The sequence below is a fragment of the Cheilinus undulatus genome, linkage group 4 (assembly GCF_018320785.1).
Source record: "Cheilinus undulatus linkage group 4, ASM1832078v1, whole genome shotgun sequence".
Lineage (NCBI taxonomy): Eukaryota > Metazoa > Chordata > Actinopteri > Labriformes > Labridae > Cheilinus > Cheilinus undulatus.
Window position 1 is genome coordinate 39,927,149 of NC_054868.1, and position 24,012 is coordinate 39,951,160.

A 24,012-nucleotide genomic window follows, 5' to 3' on the forward strand; every position below is an offset into this window, starting at 1 on the left:
ACTTTCATTGTTGAAATCAGTTTATTTCTTATACTTACAAACATTTCTGTACAAAAACTACAGTACCTTTTATCAAGTAACAGTTTTGATACTTACAAATACAACATTTGTGGTTAAATAGAAGTACAAATTTTAACCATTTGATATTTTGCAGATATTCTTAGATCATGGTTAATCAGCTACCAACTGCAACTTTTAAATTGTAAGCCATGTCTTCTTTAACACCAAATTACATTATTTGTTGTCAGATATTTAATGACTGGTATCACAATTATTTAAAAAATGGCACTGAACATGGTTAATGATACCAAACCTTTGATAGAAAAGCTTTCTATCAATGCATTTCCCTTTCTCTCTGTGGCTTCTGTCTGACAGCATAAAACATCAACTTTAAATCAGCCGACACAAAAACGTTGATCATTGCTCCATCAGTCTGGGGGAGTTCTCTACACAGGCTGATATGGAGATAGTGCTTTTGTGTAGCTTCACAGCGAGGCAGACCCAGTCTCCAGCTTGTACCTCCAGTGGCTGCTGCAGCACAGCGGCTGCCTGCTTCCAGTGAGAGTTGTGGTTGAGGGTGCTGACGCTGATCTCTTCATCCAGGTAGATGTGGTACCAGAAGGGAACTGCTGTCACTCTGCCTGCAGACGTAACCTGGACCTGGGAAACAGAGCAGAAATTAAGCTAATCTTAAGAAACAACAGGGCTTTTCTCAGTGCCAGTAGTCAATGTTTGATGCCAAAAGAACCTCAGCAAGAAACAACAAAACAGATGACATGAATACTCTATTTGCCTCAGGTTGTCTGGAACGGAACAATACGGATTGATATTTTACGAGTACAGGAAAGTGTAAAAGCTCTAAAAAACTTCTGATCTTGAGTCCAATTTTCAATTCAAAGAGAGACAGCAGATTCGGAACTGTGCAAATACGTGGAAACATTTTGGTGTCAAAATATTGCAGATGTAATTGTGTAATCTTGACAGAGTGCAGTATGGATGCACGATATTATCTATATGGTATCAGCAGATATTAGCTTAAAAGCATGCAGTTACAATTTTTAAGCACTCTCTACTATCCAAGCACTTTCCTAACACTGAAAACATTAAAATCTAAGCATTTTCTAGGACTTCACATACCCATACAAACCCTGTTTAAACTGTGCTGATCACTAATCACAGTCACAATATACTGTGTATGAAGTTTGTGAACAATGAATGTGTTTAGTTTTATTTTAAAGGTATAGGTCAACATTTTAGGTTTTCTGGTGAAATATGTAATAGAAAGAAGCTCTTTGACTTGTTGGCTTTTTTATCTGGTCATGTTAGGCCAGGTCAGGACTGTCCAATGACAGCGCTTTTCAAAAAACATTAATCAAACCTGCAGGAAAATAAAAATGCAAGTCTTACCTTTACTTCTCTGTTGGTGTAGTTTGCATTAACATCCATCAGATCAAGGACAAAGAGCTCCACAGACTCACTGAGATGTCTGCACTCCAGTGTGGAAAAGTCCAAAAACACATGGACCGGCACCTAAATGACGCAAAAGATCAACACAGTTTTATTCATTTGTTTGTAGAAGAACAACAGCAGGACAATCCAATACATCATCAAAATATACTACACCAGGGTATATACAGCAGTTCTGACATCAACTACAAGACCCCCCTTGGTATACTTAAAGACCCAGTTACATTGGTGACGTGGTTATATGCATGTTTTGTGCTGATTGTAAGAAATAAATGTGACAACATAGTCAAGAAAATGCAGATAGTATTTCAAATTAAAGAATAGAAATAAAGCTTTCTTTGAGATGCTAGCAGTGCAAAAATTAGGACTCTATGCTAAGCCAAAGCTTCACTGCAAAGCTGTTTTTGTTTGCAAAATCCTGTAAAATGCTTACAAGTACTGGCCTCAGTATTGGCCCCAACACCTTCTCCTCCAACTACTTCTCAGAAAACTTGCATTTACCTGTCAAGTGCATGCTCACATCAATCGACAACAGTTAATTTGCTAGCTAGAGACACAGCAGTGCTATAAGGATACAGGATAGCTCAACAGGCTAGAACATAAACAAGCATGCAGACTGACATCAGTCTCCCTTGTAATTAAATGAAGTGTAAAACAAAAGGTGAAAAACTATCCTACAACCCCTTTCAACAAATATTATATATAACAAATATTACAAAATTAAAACAGCTGCAAATGAAAGACCTTATGGTCTTGCATTCAAGACTTTTTAAAAAATGTTTAAAAACCTTAATTTTTGCTATGTACCATGTACAGCACTGATCATCCACTGGAGGCCTGGGGGCCACATCAGGACCCCCACATCTTCCCATCCGGCCCCCAGAAGCCCATTCAGAAAAAGTGCTGAAAAAAAATATATTGCTGTATTTAGGGTACCTTTTCTTTCTTTGCTTTTATGATTCCATAAGATATGTAAGTGACTCCAAAAATAAGTGAGATTGAAACATTTTTTAAATATTAATGTTTGATCAGTTTTACAAAAATCCAACTATTATTAACCATTATTAGCAAATAAGATGCATGAAAAAAGTCCTCATAAGTCGCAACATATACACATCAAACTACATGGCAGCCCCAGGAATATAAGGATTAAATATCCTAATCTCCCCATTATAGCTTGCTGCAATATAGGGATTTAGCTGTGTGAATAGGCACTGAGTTCACTAGTAAGGCTAAAAATACAGTACATTTAAAAAACAAAAAACAAAAAACCAATTATTTAGACAAAAATGTCATTTATTTAGTTCATTTAGCACGCGGGCCCTCACAGTGTCTGCATAGACATAAGCTGGCCCTTGTACAAATGTAGTTGATGACCCCTGGTGTACAGACAGGTATGTACACACTGATATGACTAGAATGATACTAAATCTAATTTCTCAAAGTTAGCCAAACACTCTGAGATAATGCAGTTGGAGATTGATTTGCTCTTGCATGCATAAATTGGACCAGACTGGGCGAGGCGTTTCAAGTACGCTCAAGAATTTCCACGCTGGATTTTGACCTCAAAGTCGATGAGCACCAATGCTGAGCATGGCAGAAGTCACATTATAGTCCGCCTCCTAGATATCACCATAAGCTAGAGGCATAGCATGCAGTGCATTTGTGCTGAGTCGAGTTGTTCCAAATGTACGGAGCTGAAATGGTTTCCATGTTTTCACCAGTTTGAAGCTTGCTAACTTGTTAGCAATGTCAAGTGGAAGAAGGTTATCTTGCTGAAAATGGGGTCTCTAGTCTAGTGGTTCCCAGCCCTTTTCCTTTGAATCCCTCCCTACTTGTATCTAAGAAAATTTGAGCCCCACGACTGACACGCAAAAAAGTAATACATTAACATCTATTTTAATTGTTTTAAACATTGAAATCTAAACAAATAGTCCCAAACAAATGTACTTACCAAAGACTATTGTCTGAACTACTTAAAAGTGTTTTATCATGATCAGGTTGGGAACCAAGACTCTCGGCAATAGATGCTTTCAGTGTGCATGTTTGGGACAAGGACAGCTGGCAACAACTGTCCTCAATTAGGAAGTAAAAATCCCCCAAAATAATGGGGGTACAATGCTTTGTTTGAGAGCAGAACTTGAAAATAACTTGTTACTAAGTCAACAGACTTTCCTCAAAGGTTTTGTAAAAAGATCTAAAGGCAGAAAAACATCTCTGCAGGCTACAAAGTCATGAAAAACAGACTCTTAGCTGGTATTCTTCACTAAAACCATTATTCCTCCACATTAGGCTTTAATTCGTAAAGTCAGCGGATAATCACTTAATCACTCAATCACATGATTAATGTTCAGAAACTAATCTACCTCCTCAAAGTCTTACAGCTTTTACAAACAGGCCACATCTGCAGACTTTAAAGCCAAAGGAGAAATCAAAGTGGCAGCACCAGAAAGTGCCACAGCCTCCTTCAGAGCAGAACAAAAGAATCTTTCCTCCTCCCTGTCACACTTTGTGTAGACCTCAGAGCCCGTTGTTTGATGTGCTTGATGTAATGTGTACTGATGGATTCAGGTAGGAATGTGTTGGGCCAGCCTGTGTGCTGTGCTGTGACAGTTGTGCTAGAAAAGTGCCGTCCACTGAGACAGCATCTGTTAAAACAAACGACCCAAGTCCCACCCTGGAGCCCTGCAGAAATTAGAGCACAGACATGATGTTGTTGGTGGAAAAAAAATTTAATTTCCACACCAAATAAAGAAAAAGAATTCAAAGGGATTTTGCAGCTGCTGTAATTCAGCGGGGAAGCAGTCTTCAAAGAAGAGCGCACAAAAGAAAATACAGCCCTGGACCTTATTATTCCAGGAGAAACAACTAAAGACAACCTGTAAAGAGAAGGAAACCAAACAATTGCATGAAGAGTTGCTCTGATTCAATCAGACAAGAAAAATCTGTTCTGGAGATTTTTTTTGTACTTCTATAGTATTGCACTACATGTCAATCATACTTAACAAAACCCACAGGCAACTTATTGCAACTAATGTGTGAACTTTGAATGTGAATGATGCAAGCTTACAAACACTGAGTACTGCATGTGAAATGTGCCGATATTGACGGTTGCATCAGGAACATGAGACAGAATACGAGATATACGAGTGGCCTGAGACGTACAAAAGGAAGATTTTCAACCAGATTCAAGAAGACTGAAGAAGTCAAGCTAGACAATGAGTGTTTTAGTCTTTTCACTGGGAATTCCTTTGAATTCTTATAATGGAATTGTTGTAATCATATTGTTTTATGAGCCAGTAGAGGTTATTCAAACATCACCAGTTTTATCAAGACAGAGGAGGCTCCCGTTCAACTAATAGATTTAATTCATGTTTTAACTCTAAAGATCCTTAAATATGGTTTATTAATATTTCATTGAGTGTGTTTAAACATACAATAAATATTTAGTGAACCCTACTAGACTTTAGCCAACAAAGAAAGCAGACTTATTGTTTTTTTGACAAATAAGAGAGGCTGACAATAAGCTAGGGCTGGGCAATGAGGACCAAAAAGTCATATCTCCATATTTTTAGCTGAATGGTAACACACAATCTACAGTACGGTACAGAACTTTTAGGCATGTTTGGACCACAGACTGAGGCTGGAGTAAGGCGTAGATGTGGTGAGTAGTCTAAAGGCACCATCGGGCAGGAAGGAGGATAACACAGCTGTGGTTGTGCTATGGATGCCCTTGCATATTACCAAGGGCATGGGAAAATAATCTGCTGAAAAAATAACAAAGTCCACACCTTTAGGGCAGAGTAAATCCTGTCCCAGATGCCTGTGGACACACCATGGCACTTTGGGACACTGTTTTATTCTCAACCACTGCTGGCCATGGCCGGTGGAGTGTTTCCCCGTGTGAAGAGCCGTTTTGTCCATCTAGGCTGCCATAGTGGCAGTTCTGTTTGGGAGCACAGCAAAATAAATGTACCGCCATCTTTTGTTTGAGGTGTAGAATTAACAGAAGGCCTCAGCTGCTGGTGAAATACTACTGCTCTTATTTTTTTTTTCTGTTATCCGGTGAGGCTTAGAGGCAATCCCTGAGTGGGATTTTGGCTCTGGTATTAAGCAACTGGCCATGCAGTGGTTGGTGGGGAGTTTGACTGTTGATGCACTGCTGTCAGTGTGTGCTACGAATGGCAAATGAGGCGCATCAAATAATGCAACGCAACGGTCTGGCACCAGTGTTTTGGGCTTAAGGGGTGGATATGGTGGGTAAATATGGCCCAGGGTACAGTTCAGGTGGGTAGTATGGTTAGGGTTAGAGATTCTGTTGAGCCTGACCTTGACCCACGTGCCTAAAACTTATGCACAGAGACTATACAGTGGTGGCCAAAATTATTAGAACACCTGACAGATCTGAAAATATTGACAGTTTTTTTGCCTCCAAAACATGATTTCATTTCATAATGTTCAAGAAACATGCAGATGGTTGCTCTGAGCACAACAAATATCAGATGAAGTGAGTCCTATTGTTTTTATCCACTTTTAATTTTCATATTTGGTACGTCCACCTTTTGCAGCAATTACAGCAGCAAGTCTCTCCGTCAATATATCTTCTGAGAACTTCAACACTAATGTTATCCCATGTCTTGTAACTCAAGCCAAAGGCTTTTCTTTGAATGTACAATAGATCTGTCCAGTTTATTTTACAACTCCCAAAATTTGCTTAATGGGGTTGAGGTCTGGACTTTGAGGGGGCCAGCAAAAAAAATGTTCCAGCAAAAACCTTCTGCTGCAGGTAGTTCTGGCAATAGTTAGATGATTGTTTAGTGTCATTGTCCTCTTGGAAAATAAATCCAGGCCCAGTAAGACAAATCCCAGATTTCAGGCATTTCACTCTATTTTTCTCTTTCAGTGATGGTTTCTTTGCTGCTATTCTGCCAACAAGTCCTTCTTCTGTCAGTTTCTGGTACACACTTCTTGAAGACACTGTTGCACCATTAGTCATTGTAGTGTTGATCTCGACATGCAGTTCTCTTGAGGTCTTTCTTCGGTCCTTAAGACTGAGAATTTTGAGATGCTTCACTTGTCTGTCTGAAAGTTTTCTTTCTCTACCTCTTCCCTTTCGGTTCTGGTGGGAATTGGTGGCATCATGGTGGTCCAAAGTGTACTTTACAGTGCTTGGACTGCATCTCAAGTCCTTGGCTATGCAGCGGTAACTCCAGCCAGCAACAAAAAGGGCCATTATTCGAACCCGTTGCTCACTCGTTAGCTCCCTCTGCACCTTAGCCATGTTCAAAGAGCAACGTGTGCTTCCAGACTACTTGTAGAGGCTTTGAATTTATTCCAATTGATGATGTGGCCTCAGTGACAAAACCCTGATGTTACCAATCACTTAATCAGCAGAATCAGCCTTGTACATTCAAAAGAATCAAACAGCTGTGTCCTAAGACTTTTTCATCACCATCATTTTAACCACGAGCACACCTGATAATGGTTACACTATTAATTTTGCTTCTTCTGTGAAGGAACATGATTGTGTGACATTGACAGTGAAATAGGCCTAGCTTGTGTTTTTTAAGAAAAATGACCTAAATCTCCTTATGATGGCTCTATTCTATGGTTTATAGAGCATAATAGTCCATGGGGCTGGGGCTATGTGGTAGGGGCAAGGGGTTTATCAGGACTGAGCCCAAATCTTGTGGTCAGGCCTTTCATTAAAAAGAAAAATCAGCATCAACATAATCTAGAATGATATAAATGACATTGCCTTACTCTTTATATCATTGGGACATACAGTGTTACATCCTAAGAACTTCTGGCCAGCCCTTCAATTTTCTAATAAAAAATTGCAGATATGTACTCAAGCCAACATTTAAAACTGAGTAGGCAATAAATTTCACTTCTATCTGATGGAAAACCTGGTGATTGTGACATTAAAAATATTTTACATCTCACACTAGAAGCTGTTGTCAAACATGGTCAAACACACTTAAAAACAACATCCCTATTATACATGCCAACAATGAGATTTTCTGATATCACCTGACTTTGTTGCCTAGCAACTCATAAGCCTGAACATATGACTGGCTGGTTTGTTAGGCATGATTTATCAAAAATTAAGCAAAGTTCACGGGTAAAATTATGTTGTAAACCTTTTAAGCAGATTTGATCTAATGTACCAATCACCGCTGTTCATCTGTGCAGAGTACAACAAATAGAAATTCTTATTAAAGATAGCTGAAAAATAGCAGCCTACATGCTATGCCGTACAGAAGATTTTCCTCTGCTAAGCATGAGATTTGCCAGTTCTTAAAACATCAGTGAACATTCAAAACATCAAGGATATGAAGTCTATCGATCCTTTTAAGAACTTATTTTTGTTGTTATTTTCTGGTTTTTATAGCAGGGGTGTAAATATCAAAGTTTGTTAGTTTCATAGGTCTTGACATTCAGAGTGCTTGCCATAGAAAGTCGAGATGAATAAATGGTAGCATTAATAGCTATACTTACAGTGAACTGGTTGATGAAGGGAGCAATGTTGAATCCCAGTGTTGGTTCCTGACCCTGGACTGCACTTTCCAGCAGCAACGTGTCTGACTCCACCAGCATACCATGAACCACGATCTTCTCTGGAAAAATATGACCTCCTTCCTCCAGCAGACATCTTCAACAGATTACAGGAACATACTTAACAATCTATCAAAGAGCAGCACTTAAATGATGATCCAAAGATTTGGCTAAATAACCAGAAATGATCAAAAATGTGCCCTTGCCTGGCTAGTGAAGCTTTTTCCATCAGCTTCTGTCTGATGAGGCCGCACGTCTCCACACAGTCCAGGATGATGGCGCTCCATAGTTTCTCCCTGGACGGCCTCTTCAACATCCCCTGTTCATCCTCCATGTGGTTGAGCCAGAACTCTAAATTCTGTTCTGGGATGCTACTAGAGCGAGCCAGCCTCTTTAGGACTTCCTGTTGCTTGTTCTTTTCCATAGAGCTGTACGCTTTTACTCGGCCATGACTGGCGGCGATAAGGGAGAGCAGAGAGAAACCCTCAGACACATCGAGGACGTACAGGAGATCGCTAGAGTCCGACTGAACATCTGATACTCCCTCTCTGGCTTGGTATCGAACCTTCAGCTTGGAGAGGAGTTTCCCAAGCGCTGTGCAAAAACTCTGATGATAATCCTGATTGTTCAGGAGCGCCATCTCTGCACATTCCAGCATGGAGAAGTCTTTGGTTTGGTTCTGGTCAGTCTGAAGGCAGGCAAGTGCACTGCACAGCTCTGCCTCTGGGTTCTGGGTTGGGACAGGGTTTTCAGGGCACAGGGAATCCATGCGCTTGTTTAGACGGATTTCGTGCCCATCTCTCAGTACGGCCACGCTGCATAGCCTGAGGTAGGCATCCCTGCAGGAGACTTCAACTATCAGCTCATCATGAGGTTTCAGGAGAAAACCTAAAGAGAAAAAGAAGACAGAAAACAATGCTTAAAAGACCTTAGCAATATGATAAATACAAAAGAAATAAAAGGAACTCAAAAAAAGCCAAAATTTGAAAAAATGTATGGGATATCTGGAGGTGGAAAACTACATTCAGCCATTTTTTTTCCTTGAGAGCATGACATCCCTGGAATTCAATACAGCTACAATTTTAGAGTCTTCATTCTAGCCCTCATTTTAAAAAAATGCCAAAAAAAGGCAATTAAGAACCAACAATATTAACAGTGAGACTGTATTTGAGTAAATAGCAGCTATAATGGGTATTGCTTACTGTTATTTTATTGTATTGATATGTTTTTCTATTTACCATCAGAGATAAAGTATTGTATTTCTTTCTAAGATGTCAAACAGCATTTAATCATATTAGACTAATATTTTATCATAAATTTGCCTATTTTAGACAGATTTATTTGGGCTAGATTCAGGTTTCTCTGAATGTCTGAGCTTGGGTATTGTTGGGAAAGGGTTCAAGCAGTGATATTCAGTTAATCAAACTCAAACACTTCAAATCACAGCCTTTGTTAGTCACTACTAGTGTTCCCCAGGTTTTCGTCCTTGCGCTACTTCTGTTCAACATCTTTCAACTTTCCCTTGACCTTATTTTCTGCGAATTAATCATGTACTTTTATAGCTATGCAGATGACAACAAGCTCTACCTGTCCACCAAACCTAACTCCACCCTCCAGCCCACCTCCCTCTCTGACAAATCCTGGTTCTCAAACTCAACCGTGATAAAAACTCACGTTATTCTTTTTGACAAAATTTAACTGAATAAATACATGAATAAATAAAAAACAAAAAATTTTAAAAATACATGAATAGATGAAAAAAATCCCTCACAACCTATGGTTCCTCTGTTACCCCCTCATCCCAGGTTAAGAGCCAGGTGTCATCTAGCACACTATCTTTCCAATCTCAATTCATCCATCTACACAACAATAAAAAACTGTAAGTATGTCCTTCCCGCACACCAAACAGTGCTGCTATTCTTGTTTCCACCCTGAATATGTTGCACACTGACTACTCTTTTTGGTCTTCCTCCCAAATACCTCCAAAAACTTGAACTTCTTCAGTTCTGCTGCTTGCATCATCTCCAGAACCCCGCTCATTAACTACACCACTCCTATTCTTCAGCAGCTTCAATGGCTCCCAGTCAACTTCAGCATTACTTTTTTTTTTTTTTAAGATTTATTTTTGGCCTTTTTGCCTTTATTTGATAGGACAGTGGATAGAGTTGCATACAGGGGAGAGAGCGGGGAGAGACACGCAGGAAATAGTGCCACGGGCCAGATTCGAACCCGGGTCGCCTGCGTATATGGCATGCGCCTTAACCACTCGACTACTGGCGCGCCAACTTCAGCATTACTTTTAAGATTATGCTTCTAACCTTAACTTAAAAGACCATCCATGGCCTCACTCCTCAAAATTATAATCTGTTCAGCAATGCATGCTCCTGTACTCTGAGGTCTTCTTCTTCTTCAATCAGCCTCACTTTACCATCCATCTGCAGCATTTCCCGCTGAATGACACTGAATCCTGCCTCTTTTTGTATGTTTTGTTTCTGCTTTTTGACAGTATTCATCACCAGTATGCTCCAATAACATCACTTGCTTTTTGAAATCTTTCACTCTGTTAAAATATCAGGTGAGCAGCATGTGTGGAGACTTACTGTAGCTGAGGTAGCAACCATTATCTAAGTATGTAATGATATTGGCAGTGAGAAACCGTCTTGTAACGATGGCATATGAAGCTTCATTTACAACATGAGACATCGCACCTTGATGTTGAGTACATACAATAACCATAAAAGTCAGCAAATATACTTGGATGGATGTGAATATACCTGGGTGGTCCACCCATGTATTGCTAGTGCGTGGGAAACACAAACCTGCTTAACCAGCATGAAATCTAGAGGTTTCTGCCACTCTGCCTCCTGCCTCTGGAACTCCCTCCCACAGATGATGAGTAACACTGAGTCTCTCTTCACTTTCAACCCCTCTCTCAGTTCTATCTTTAAAAATTTGCATATTCAGTCTAATTGTTGTTCTTCTGACAAACCTACTTAATGTTTTATTCAAGGCTTATTTGTGATCCATTTATATCTTTTCATTTCTATTTGCTGTTTTAACCCTGCCTTGTAAGGTGACCTTGAGTTCTGTGGAACACACCTATTAATAAAATTTATTTTTATTCTTATCATCATTAATGCAGAGATTCATCTCTATGTATCACAGGGTAAGATTAAAATATACCATCCAGGATTGAAAACATATCAAATGATATCTAGTATAGGATATTTACCAAAATAAATTTAACTAAAAGCTTTACCTACACGTTCTGCGGGACAGAAATTTTATCAACAACTTGTTTTAAAAAAACTAACTCCAGGTACAAGAAATAAAATATGCCATTTGTAAGATTGAAAGAAGTGGTTCTTTTACAGTCTTCTATACGTTTTGTTTTCATTGTCTTGTTATTGACATCGTCTTGCCCCCTTCAGGGTATAAAAAACAAGAAGGCCTTTGTCTAGGCCAGCTCAAAGTCATCTGCCTTTTATTCAGTCACTGCACTGAGATACAAATAAAGGAACCTTAAGCTGAAATCCAATTGTTTGTAAAGGTTTATGCAAACTACAGCCAAGTGTGCCAGCCAGGTCACATGTGGATTAAACCCTTTAGCAGCTCATTACAGGACTGATCTCCTTTAACATGGTTATTAGCTATCAAATAATGTGTTTTTTTTCTACATACTAAGCTGAATGTGCAAGCACAAAATAGCAGAAATAGCTTAAAAATGAATAATTGACAGAACAGGACAGACTGTAAACAAAAAAATGCTAGAAAGGTGAAGAGGCAGAGTACAAAAAACAGGAGACATAGAGAGTGGGAGAGGGGGCCCGCCAAAAAATGAGATTCAGGGGACGGGTGCATTGGTGGGGGTGGGGGGGTTGCTTAGAGAGAATTCCTGCAGGAATAACATCTGTTCATGTCTTCATGTCAGTGCGCGACTCGTCAGAGGCATTTGGGAAAGATGCATATTTATGGCCTATAAGAATTTCATGAACACTAAAGAGTGTCACAGGTGATCACGGCGCACAATGTCACGGCGACCGGGGAAACGGATGTTGGTGATCACCGGGAAAGGTGGCGGCTCCCTCGACGCTGCCGTCACCAATTAGCAGAGCGGCGAGATGCTGCTGAGCTCCGTGTGACGGATGATGAACTGCAACGCCAACTGGAACATATCACCTTATGTCACTGCCTATTTAGTTGACTGAAGGATCTTATAAAAGAAAAGGGAAGTCTAGACAGTGCTCTCAGGGACGTTTGGTACTCTGTTGATTAATTAATAAAAAATTATCAAAGCCTTGATATGATAAAAGATCAGTTACACTTCAGACCCAGAGACACTTTTCTATATCCTTAGGGGGATTTGGGCCCTTCTCTTTTTCTTTTACAGAACATATACACAAATAAATGCAGGATAGAAGTCAGAAATATGTTAAATATGTGGGCTAAACACTAAAAGTATACTAACTTAATTATGTAGAGATAAAGGAAAGGAAAAAAATAAAAATTCAAGAGTAATTGGTTTAGCTTAAGTATTTAAGATCTTAGATTATCCAATACTGTAACTTAACAGAGGATATTTTTGCCTGTTCTTCTCATTTGCATATCTTGGGGTTTATGATGATAATTAAGTAATCAGGAAGAAAAAAGATCAACAATAAAGTCATGAACTATGATCCTGACTGAACTGTATGCTGAAACAAAATTTGAGAGGGTATTTTATCCTGAAATATTTCCTGCTTTGCTGGTACAAACACCAGTTAAAATCTTAAATACTACATTTAAAACTTTTACTGCCCTCATCTGATGGAGCATGGAAGTGCAGAATTAAAGGGGAAGAGCTGACAAGCAAAGCATGCAATGACATTTAGGAAATAACAGCAACATTTATGGCAATCTGTTTTTTGTTTTTGTTTTTGTTTTTTCAAAGAATTTAGTTACAATCATTGTTGAGCACTCTTACCCTTTTGTCTCTGTGTCTGTATGTATACTGAATCTTACCCTTGGTGCTATGGACCGGGTAGATGGCTTGCTCCCAGCAGGTGTCCTCCTGCGGTCCTGTAGACAGACTGCTCTCCCCGTCCAGGTGGAGCTGAAACCAAACAGCCAGAGCATCCAGCTCCCCCTCCTGTGTGACAGGCAGGCGAATCTGCTGAACCGGCCTGGAGCTCAGTCCCTCCAGTTCCTACGGGCCACCAACACAAAACAGAATGGAGAGTGCAGTTACTGAAAGGAGAGAGGATACCTGGAAAATTTTAATCAGTTTTAGATGTAAGAGTAGGTGGATAAATAAAGTACAATACAGGTTTAAAAAGCACTTTGTTTGAAGGAGTTGTGAGTGTGACTGTCCCTCGAGAATTTGCAAACATTCTGAAAATGCTAAGATTTAAGCAGATGGATGCTGGGGAGCGCAGTACTAATTCAGGGAAGAACTGGCAACTTAACTGCTGATACTGTTTTGGGCATTTAGCCGATTATCAGAACAACATTTAATTTCACTGATAATCGGCCAAAATCAATCAATTCAAACGAGTGCTACAGGGTGTGTCTTCCTCTCTGGCTTTGTTTTAATTCTCTGTACTGTCTCACCTAATGTCCTGCGCACAACACAATCTGACTGGTCTGATGTCACACAACTACCAGACCTGATGGTACTGACACAGGAGCTGTTTCTCAAAGTCCAAGCAAAGAGATGGAAAAATGATGTATGTTGGATAATGGGTAATTCCCACAAGCGCAGGATACACAAATGCATCCTTGAAAATTCTCTGTTTGAAGGATTTAGTCCTTGGAAAAATGTTGAGGATCCTTGACATTGGAACAGCCATTCCAGGATCCTTCCTTGGCTTTGAGAAATGGTTAGGAAGTGTACAGAATTCCTTTCTGTTTTTCTGCTGCTACAGTGTAATCCACCAGAATCAAAGCAAAGGAATCCAAACAATCATCTCTGAACAACACGCAACATCCTAACACATCCAAACACATCCAAACACATCTTAAACATGATGGGAAAACTCAATCCCCCTAATTCGAAATTGCAGTGGGCAGGGCTCAGATCAGTTGACTCTACAGCAGTGAATTAACACTAAATGGATCAACTCTATCGAATAAGTCCAACACAGAAGGCCATGTAATTCTGAATGTAGTTAAAATTACACTTTGGGGGTTAAAATCAACTCTGAACATTTAACAAAAAATTAAACTCTACAGTTTTTGCTGTGTGGGTTCACCGGAATGCTAGCAATTAATTAATTAACTCAAGAAACTGAAAAAGGAAATCCAGGATGGCAATAAAAACTTGACCAAAAGTGGAGCTGGGTGTGGTGATGCATGTCCATCATGTCCTCCCACTTTGGTTCCGCTCACACTGGTGTGAACACAGCCTGGTTCACCAGAAAGCACCAACGTTCTCAGTCTCAACAACAGAACCAGAGCCAGAACCAGAACAATGTCTGTGTAAAACACCTAAGAAGTAGTGGTGAAATCCTTCTCCAAGAAAAAGGATGACCCTTCAAGTTCCCAATGTCATCAGTAGTCATCAACAGTCTTGCATAAACAGATGTGATGACAATATCAGACATTTCTACAATAAGAAATTTCATAAAATGCTTGTTTGAAAACAATAGGATCATAATGCACTGAAACAATATTTCAGTGATAATAGACTGTTGATGTATTTTCAAATTTTGCTATTTTTTTCACAAGGTTTTGGCAGAATTCCCATAGGACTCAGTTTGGAGTCTGCCTCTGGAAAATTTTATTTTGAAGGGTAAGGTTGCCCTAGCACTTCACCATACCCCTTGATTCAAACAACTGGGACGCCCTACCACTAGATGTGCAAAACGTAGTTGTAGGGATGAGTGGTAGTTGCAATGGGTGTATTAGACTGTGCGTAGGAGCTTGTCTGCTATTTTGGGTACTTAGGAAAAAAAATAAATTACACAACTGGGTGCCTTTAGCTTGTATTTTTGCAGCAGTAAAGTATCTTGTTGAAGTTTGAACCTTGACAACTCTTCAAAGCATGCAAAAAAGCAACAATTGCACCTTACAGCAAGTCCAGCTGTCTCATGTTTCAAAATGAAATTAATCTAGAGCTAATTTGAAAAATTTTAAACACAAAAAATGTTATTACCATATGCAGAATACCTCAAAGTCTTTGTGGAAAACCCTGAAATAAAGCTACTAATATATCCACCTCTTGACTGCACTAACTTGCAAACAAACTCTCCAATTATGATTGAAAAAAACACAAAGAAAACTTTCCATTTTCTTCAGTCCTGCATTCTATCACATGTTTTAATCAGAGTCATTTAAAGCTTAATCATAATTCATTTTTCATTCATTTAAAATTGGTGTAAAGCTTATGACAGATAACAATGCCATTGCCTCTCTGACTCAAGACAAATAATGACAGCTCTGAAATAAGGTTTTGTTTGTCTGAAAGTCCCAACTGTACATGGGTGGATTAATATTCCTAGTGATTAATATCAACAAAATATCCTGCAGGTAAACTTCGGCAGATTAACAATGTATCCTCAATCTGCCGGTGTGTACCTAAACACTAAGCTAATAAATCAAGCAACAACTACTGCAGGTCAACTAAATAATAAGTGGCAAATGATGTGCAATATTTTGCCTGTGAGGCCTATTTGTTAATTTCAGCGGTTTTCAAGAGACATATGGTCCGGTGAATTAATTATTTTACAAGTAACAAGAGGCTTCACTAAGGCATTAATGCACAATTCATTTTAGGAAATCTCCGATGGCTGCATATCAGACTCAAAGAACACAGAAAAGTTCCCTTCCCTGTTTGTCCTCACCTGAACATTGTTGAAATCTATGTTGAGGGCAGTGAACGGCTCTGTGAGAGCTTTATATCCTCCTGGCAGTCTGCTGAGTCTCTCTGTGGTGTACGGCTCCATGGACTCGTCGGGCTCAGAGCTACAGCTCACTGGGCTGCGGAGCTCCCCGGCTGCAGACATGGACAGACCGCCAACCTCTGACACACAGAGCCTGTAAAGAATGAGCACAAATAGTTAACTCATTTTAGGTCCAGGCATCCTGTGCTGACCACTTAAAAAAGTTGCTTCTTCTGTCTGCTTACCGGTGATGTCTGCGGATCTCAAGGCACTCAACAGCCATGCCAAACACTGTGGCTCCAGCAGGGATGACCCGTCCTGTTGCTGACTGCTCCTTGAACTCATTCTCACCTTTCTTTGGAACAAGAAGCACAGGATTTTTACAAGGACATTTAAGTTCATCATTGATTAGACTAAGCCAATAAAAGTATGTGATAATATGTGTGAAATGTACAGAAAATCTGGGTATCAGGCATCCTATTAAAGTTTGAAAATTGTATGTCCCTTTCATTGTTGTTTACAAGGTAATATTCAGGGAAAATCTAAACATTTTAATATTCTGAGGTGTTCCAAGGAGTTACCTAAAATAGTGATAATAAGAGTTTTGGAACCTTTTAAAACAAAGGTTTACAAGGTGTTTCAACATACATGTAAAAGAAAACATCACAACACAGAAGGAAGAAGAACACCTGCAGGAGCAGGTGGTAATGGCCAGAAATCCAGCAGGATTAAGAAAAGAGTCACATGCAGGGCTTTTGTTGGTATAATTTTCTTTTAAAAAACAATATTTTTTGATAAAACTGATCCATTTGGATGCCATAACCCACTTGCTTCAGGGCAAACCTTTTATGTTTCTCTAAAACATGCCCCCCCTGTTTAATTGTATTACCATACTTCTGTATTAAAACTTTACAATGTATATGAAACAGAATGCAAACATCTGGACAGATAGTCCTGCTGAAGGCCATACTCATCATCTTACACGTGTCATGTTTTCCCTTGCACTCATTTTATGTGACGTACTAATTTTTGCATCATAGAAGCTTTTGGTAAAAGTTTATGTTTAGAGAAGTTCTATTGGTGTAATCATTTTTGTTTTAATTTCTTTTTATTGTTATTTCTTGCTTCATCTCTTAAACATTAAAATATTTTATGTCTTATTATTCTGCCTTTGTGAAAAAAGTTGTAAGTTGCGTCCTGAAAAATACTCAATAAATAAAGGTTTTATGCTTTTATTCCCCACATATTGCACTGCCTTTGTGCCCCAAACCCTCAACCTGAATGATGACACAGTTCTGTCATCATTGTTTACTACTCCATGTTTCTGAACTTTTTACAGAGACTTTAAAGGTGTTTCCATCTTTATGAGACTGGGCCAAAAAGCAATGGACTTTGGGTGCCAATAACTCAAAGACATATTAATACTGCAACATGACAACTGAATAACACAGCTCTACTTCATTTCTTGTTGTGTTTAATAATCATAGTTACCTGTGGAGGCAGCAGGAGGTGGTGCCAGGCATGAATGAGACTCTCGATGATGCCCTCCCCAAATAGTCCTGCATCCACCGTCTCTGTCACCACCAGGGACACCCTGAGACAAACAAGACATTGAGTAGAGATGAATTAGGTTTTTGTAGTTGAATTCTAATAAAAGCACAAATAGAAATATTAATGTTGAGCTTGTATGATAAATAGGAATGGGATTTGGGAGAAATTCTACCTTTGTGGGATGTCTTTTGGCACTTCCATCTCCAGAGATTTCATATGGAGGATCTTGATACTTCCCTCCATTCCATTAGCAGTCACCACCTCACAGGCCAGCTCATACATGGTCTTTGACAGTTCACAGGCGTACACCTCATCTGCTCCTGCCTTCTTAGCGCACATACTTAACATAGAAAGAGAGGAAATCAAAACAAGAACAGACACAAATTAGATCATATTCTAGTTGCAGTCAAAAAACAAAGTTAGGTATTGTACCAATGGACTTTGAGTTAGGTTGATAAGATTGAGCTCCATCTAAAAAAATAAGATAAATTCCAGAACTCAGTGAATCAAACATTTCTATAATCTCACGTAAAATATCTCACCCAAGGATCCCAGTGCCAGTACCTATGTCAAGTACAGTGTTGCAACCACTCTGAACAGCTTTCTGGATGGCTTGCTGGTACTTCTGGTTCCTCCCGTGGTCGTTGAGCATTAAAAAATGCCAGCGCTCCACCAGCCAGTTGGCCACACGGTAGAAATTCTCCCTGGCTTCTGGGTAGTCTGGCCTCAGCTTCAAGGCTTTGTGGAAATGACCTGCTGCTTCATCTCTGAAACCCATTCTGGATGAGAGAAGAAGCATTACAAAATATTAAAAAACACATATGCAGCACTTTATTTTGCTCTGTTTTGATAAGAAGTGTTAGATGTTTACCTGAAGAGGTGTTCACCCATGCTGTTTAAGATCACCTCATCAGCAGGATACAGCTCCAGCGCTTGTTCATAACAGTCAAAGAGGTCCTGGATGCGGCCCACAGAGTCCAGCTCTTCCGTCCACTTGAAAAGAGTGAACCTGAATGACTCCTACAAATGACGTATGAATTTAATCAAGCCCAAAAATCAAACATTTCTTGATTCTGCAGCAGTAAAAACAAGTGTTTTGTGTTTATACCTTTAGCTGGTAGTTATTTCAGCACAATGTTTGACAGTGAATGTAAGAAGATAGTTTTTAGGAGTACTGTAAACAGCCATTACCTTGGCAAAGTCCTTAAACACAGGTGCAAGGTTGAGGACAAGAAGGTAGTGCACAAATGCAGTCCCATAATCTTGGTTTAACAGGCACTGCTGAGCACTTTCCAGGGAACTGGAGACCAGCTCGTTTCTGGCAGGGTCTTCCCTGTGCCGCCGTCGGGTCCTCCTGCCATGCTTCGGTCGTGCATTGGCATTAGGCATCCCTTAAGAAAAAAGAGAGGAGACTTTTAGGAAATAATGTTTGATAATAAAGACTTTTTCATTTTAAGGCTCTGACTTTCTTTTTACCATGACACCCCTTGTGGACAAACTAGGTCTTTGCAGATCTTGCTCAGTAAATATCTGCAGTACTATGCACATTTTGAGTAACCTGACATGCCAGATAGAATTGTTTCACACATCCATCTGGAAAACCTCTCATACACAGCATTTGAGAAAGGATTTGAAAAAATCCTCAGAGGGTGATTGGATAAACGGTCTGTCTGTCACATCTTTACGGGCCAATCAGAGCAACAAAACACATGACCTAGCCACTACAGAGGAATAAATCCATAGAGAACTGCACAACGTGAACCATGGCGACTGTAGACATGTCAGTACATGACTTGTCGTTTTTGCAAAGAAAACTCAATGCTGTTATTTGTTCTTCATTTAACAAAGAAATTTCATCAAGTTTTGATAAAACTGTCGCTTTAGCAGCATCCACACTAATGTCTTCTGCCATATCTGCACCTGCCTCTTGTTGCTGTTTGCTTACGTCACGACTCCACCGTGCATGAAAGCACTGCCCTTCGATGCTGACTGGTCCTGTCACTGTCTAACTGGGCCTAAACAGTTCAAATGGGAGATTTGCAAGATGGATTCACCAGTGAGAAACACGGAAACAGGCATATCCATCTGCTTTGCAAGGTTACATTTTGAGATGTTTGTGTTAGATCTTGAGTTTTAGCTTTTAACGTCTTAATTTGAACTTCCATTTAATACTCATTACAGCAAAATTGCAATAATACCCATTTTGATACTGCAGCAACTTAAAACGTTAAAGTTATAGGCACCTAAAATAGGGCAATTTCTTATTTTCAGTTATCAAAAATTGCATTCATTCTCCTACACACTGCATAAATTGTACAAATGCTCTGGCTAAGCAGGGGTTTGCTTTCAATTCCCAATACCTTCATCACTCTGGCTAAGCACCTTCCTTGCAGAAAAGAAGTAGTGTCTTTAAAAACTTTGACACTTTTTAGTAGCAATCATTAAAATAACAGGGTTTGAAAATATATGGTATCAAAAAGTATTAAAAAATAACTATTATGAGAAATTGTATGCTGAAATGGGATTTTAGACAGCCATAAAGTTTAGTCAACCTGTGGGAAAAATTAGTTCACAAAAGGGGTCCAAAAACTTGACCTCTTTTGTTGAGTGAGATGCAAATAATAAGAGGACAGCCAGGGTTCCTCCCCCAGTAAATTTTGAGCATTCAACACTTGACTCCCTGCAATCTAGACAACAATGTGTGATGGGAATGAAATTATGTAAAAGGAAAACAAAGTGTTACTCACAAAAATCCACAATAAGTTCAGATATTTCATGCATGTGGCTCAAACTGATGCAAGATTTGATCTATTATTTTTCATGGTCATTATAAAATAAGTGGTTAAATGTAAAGAACAGTCTTACAAGAGAATTGTGTTCACAGCTTTAAACACCCGGAATTAAGAATTTAATATATCAAAAATGTACATAACAGCCAAACACAAAATACATATACGTGCAGCTAAAAAAAATAGACTTTCATGTTTATGTTCATTTTTTCCATAATTTACTTCAAAAAGTTAAAGTTTTATATGTTCTAGATCAATCTCATACAAAGTAAAACATTTCTTTTTTTCTTTAATATTGATTATTACAGCCTACAGCTCATAAAAATAAAAAATAAATTTTTTTCAAACAATTAGAATATTGCAGAAAAGTTCAAGTTCAGGTTTCCTGAGCCTGCATTTCCTCACTCTGGTTCTGCACACACAATTGCAATGATGGGGAAGATTACTGACTTGACTATTGTCTAGAAGACAGTTATTGACACCCTTCACAAGAAGGGTAAGCGACAGAAGGTCACTGCTGAAAGGTCGGCTGTTCTCAGTGTGTTGTATTGAAACATATTCACGGAAAGTTGAGCAGAAGGGAAAAGTGTGGTAAGAAAAGGAGCCCACGCAACAGTGATGAGCTCAGCCTTCAGAGAATTGTAAAAAAAAATTCAAAAATTTAGGGGTAGCTTCACAAGGAGTGGCCTGAGAATGGAGTCAGTGGATTACGGGCCACCACACAGACGGGTCCAGGAAATGGGCTACAAGTGTTGGGTTTTTAGTCTCGAGCCAATCCTCAGCCAAAGACAACGTCATCAGCTTCTCACCTGGGCTAAGGAGAAAAAGAACGTAACCATTGCTCAGTGGTCTAAAGTCTTGTGTTCAGATGAATTTCTAAATATCATTTGGAAATCAAGTTCCCAGAATCTGGAGGAAGCTCAGAGAGGCGCACAATCCAAGATGCTTGGAATCCAGTGTGAAGTTTCCACAATCAGTGATGGTTTGGGGTGCCATGTCACCTGCTGCTGTTGGTCCACTGTGTTTTATCAAGTCAAGAGTCAACGCCGTCAGCCGTCTACCACGAGATTTGAGAGCACTTCATGCATCATGAGAAGCTTGATGAAAATACTCATTTCCTTTTCCAACAGGACTTGGCACCTGCCCACAGTGAAGCTACAACTACCAGAAGCTGGTTTTCTGACCACGGTATTTCTGTGCTTGATTGGCCAACAAAAAATTCTTGAAATATTTCACTGTGTATGGCATAAATGTAAAATATATAAGCTTCACTTCTTTTTTTATATTGCAAAGAAACATATTAAATCTAAAATTACCTTGCTTTAAGATGACATTCTGTTCAAATGAATCAAAATGTACAGGAAACGTAAGTTGCAACTTCTTCATAGTTTTTTTTTTTTTATTTAGGTTAACAAAAGCAAAACCTATCCGGTTGTAATTACAGCTGGCACCTTGGGGAAGCCCTGCTACTATTACGGTAAAAAATGGCCTTACTGAAACTCTTACTCAGGAGAACTCAGTCAGCTTCAATCAAGTTATTCCATAATATCAGAAATTTAATTTGGGCTCCTTAACATGCCATGCTCTAAAAAAAGAAGAAAACTTCTACACTGATAACTAATAAAAAAATAACAACAAAGATATGTGTATCAACATTTTAATAAATAAACTAAAATAATGATAAACTAGCATTGGTAGTCAAGTGTATCCATAAAAAACACAAGTATCGACATCCGTGCTGGGATCAAATTGCTAAGTATTCAAAAGACATTAGTGACTATTTGAGCTGACTTACTGTCTGTTTATGGTTCAGTCAGTGGTACAGGACGGAGAAGATCTGCTGTTTAGTCAACGTGGTGATGCTAATCCTGTAAAAACGTTGACATTAATGTTAACATGTCTAAAATAAAGTCGTTAGCGTCGTTGTAAGCAACCATCCCCGAGGCAGCAAACTAACGTTAGCTAACATTATCAAAGGCTGTCTGCCATTCAGTATGTCAGCTGTATATCTCCATGTTTAACAGTTAATATGTAACGATTACATCGGCTAAATGCTGGATAAAACCGCATAACAACTCTGCTAAGAATCGCACAGCATCTGACGTTAATCAAACATGTCCGCGCGCTAAAACAACCCGGAAGGAAACATTAAAACAAGACTAGGTTCCACGGATACCGCTACAGTAAAAACACTTTCTATTTAAAACCCATCGTAGCTTGCGTTCATTTTCAAAAATTGTGTTAATGAAACCCGCATGAATAAAATCGTAATTATTATCAAACACGTGACAGTAGTCGTTACCGCCTCAAATTTGTTTCCAACGGAACCAATTAACCTTCAAGCAAAATAGAAGAGCTCAGAAGATCAAGATAGTTCTCTCACATGGAAAGTACAAACTGTGAACGTAGCTAAGAGAAAAGTGAAACACTTTCTGTGATTGGGTCTAAGTAGTCAAATTTATGTATGCGCATTTCTGACTGACAAAATGACTTTTTTTTCAGTAAGTTCTCTTTTGTCTGATCTTATTGTTTTGAACCTATTACCAGTTGTGCATGTTACGGAAAAAAGCCCTAAGTAGTCAGTTTTTAGTACCAGGCGCTCACACTGGGAATCTGCTGTCAGTTATTTCTGAAAGGCTAACTTTTATTTAAAAAGTTAAAAAGGCTGCTGTTGGCCTGCTCATGCAGTCTTCATAGTTATGTAATGAGTCTGTATACAGCCACAGTTGACTTTCTACCTGTGGTAGGCCTCTCATGTAATTACATATTTTTACCTCAAGGATGCTTTACTGTTTATACTTCAATAAGCATGCACTGCATGTCTGCCTTTTGTTTCCAATGACATTCCCAGCCCCTAATTAATCTCATTTTGTTTGTTTAGACTTTAATGGCAGCTCAGGCAAAAGACAAACTTTGTGTACATTCCTTGACTCTGATGCTGTTTCACTGTTTATGTGTTGGAGTAACATACCACATTTGATAAAGCCATTTTAGATTTTTTTATGCAAGTATATTTCAGAGGAAATTAGTACAGCCTTCCTATTTTTGTGAGGATAAGATTTGTACATTTACTCACTAAAATATAATGAATACTGCGTCAGTCACAAAAATAATTTAATTTCCTGCCTCTTTATAAAAAGCACTTAATTGTATTTTAGAGGAAACTCCTATACGACTCTTCTTATTTTTTGTTGTTTGATGATGACACTTCATTTTCTGACTTATCTGCACTTGAGAAATCATTGGTAGCCATAAGAAGACATTCATCCATTCATTATATCACATATATTTTAATTATTTTCCTGAGATCTCAGTTTATTCACCCCATCATCTGAAGAAAATAATGCTGATTTTCCAGTTATGACTAGTTAATTTATCTAGATAATAAACAAAACCTACTTAAATTAAGTCACTCGCACTGGAAACTTTTGTTTCTATCCTAGGAAAATGAGGCAAATAAGCTGAGAACTCTGTAAAGTTAACAAAATAAACTGTAAGAATGTAATTATGGCATAGTGACACAAATGCAGAGTAGCTGACTATTACATTGATCAAAATAGGAAAAAATAATATATGTGGGCAGTTCTCTTTGAATTAAAGTGATAAAAAAATACACTTATGAAAAGATGCTCTGAGAAATATAGCATAATATTTAATACATCAACAACACCAGTTCAGTTTTATAGAAGCCATATACTGAGAGACTTCCATACATTTTTATTTTACTCTATTTTCCCCATTGTTACAAGTACATTTCTATATTTTTTCATGAGATCTCAACTTATTTG

At 38.8% G+C, this 24,012-nt stretch overlaps 1 protein-coding gene across 1 annotated transcript; it reads right to left on the reverse strand.

The window, feature by feature from the left end:
- Window positions 1–2: 2 nt before the first annotated feature.
- On the reverse strand, window positions 3–22,332 carry prmt9 (protein arginine methyltransferase 9). The gene is made up of 13 exons (XM_041784997.1): window positions 22,020–22,332; window positions 18,627–18,826; window positions 18,307–18,455; window positions 17,978–18,214; window positions 17,608–17,775; window positions 17,376–17,478; window positions 16,130–16,239; window positions 15,846–16,038; window positions 13,027–13,210; window positions 8,232–8,913; window positions 7,969–8,122; window positions 1,408–1,530; window positions 3–660 (listed from the first exon to the last, which is right to left on the reverse strand). The coding sequence occupies exons 2-13, from the start codon at window positions 18,822–18,824 to the stop codon at window positions 418–420; spliced, it is 2,544 nt and encodes an 847-aa protein (XP_041640931.1). The 5' UTR covers window positions 18,825–18,826; window positions 22,020–22,332; the 3' UTR covers window positions 3–417.
- Window positions 22,333–24,012: the final 1,680 nt, after the last annotated feature.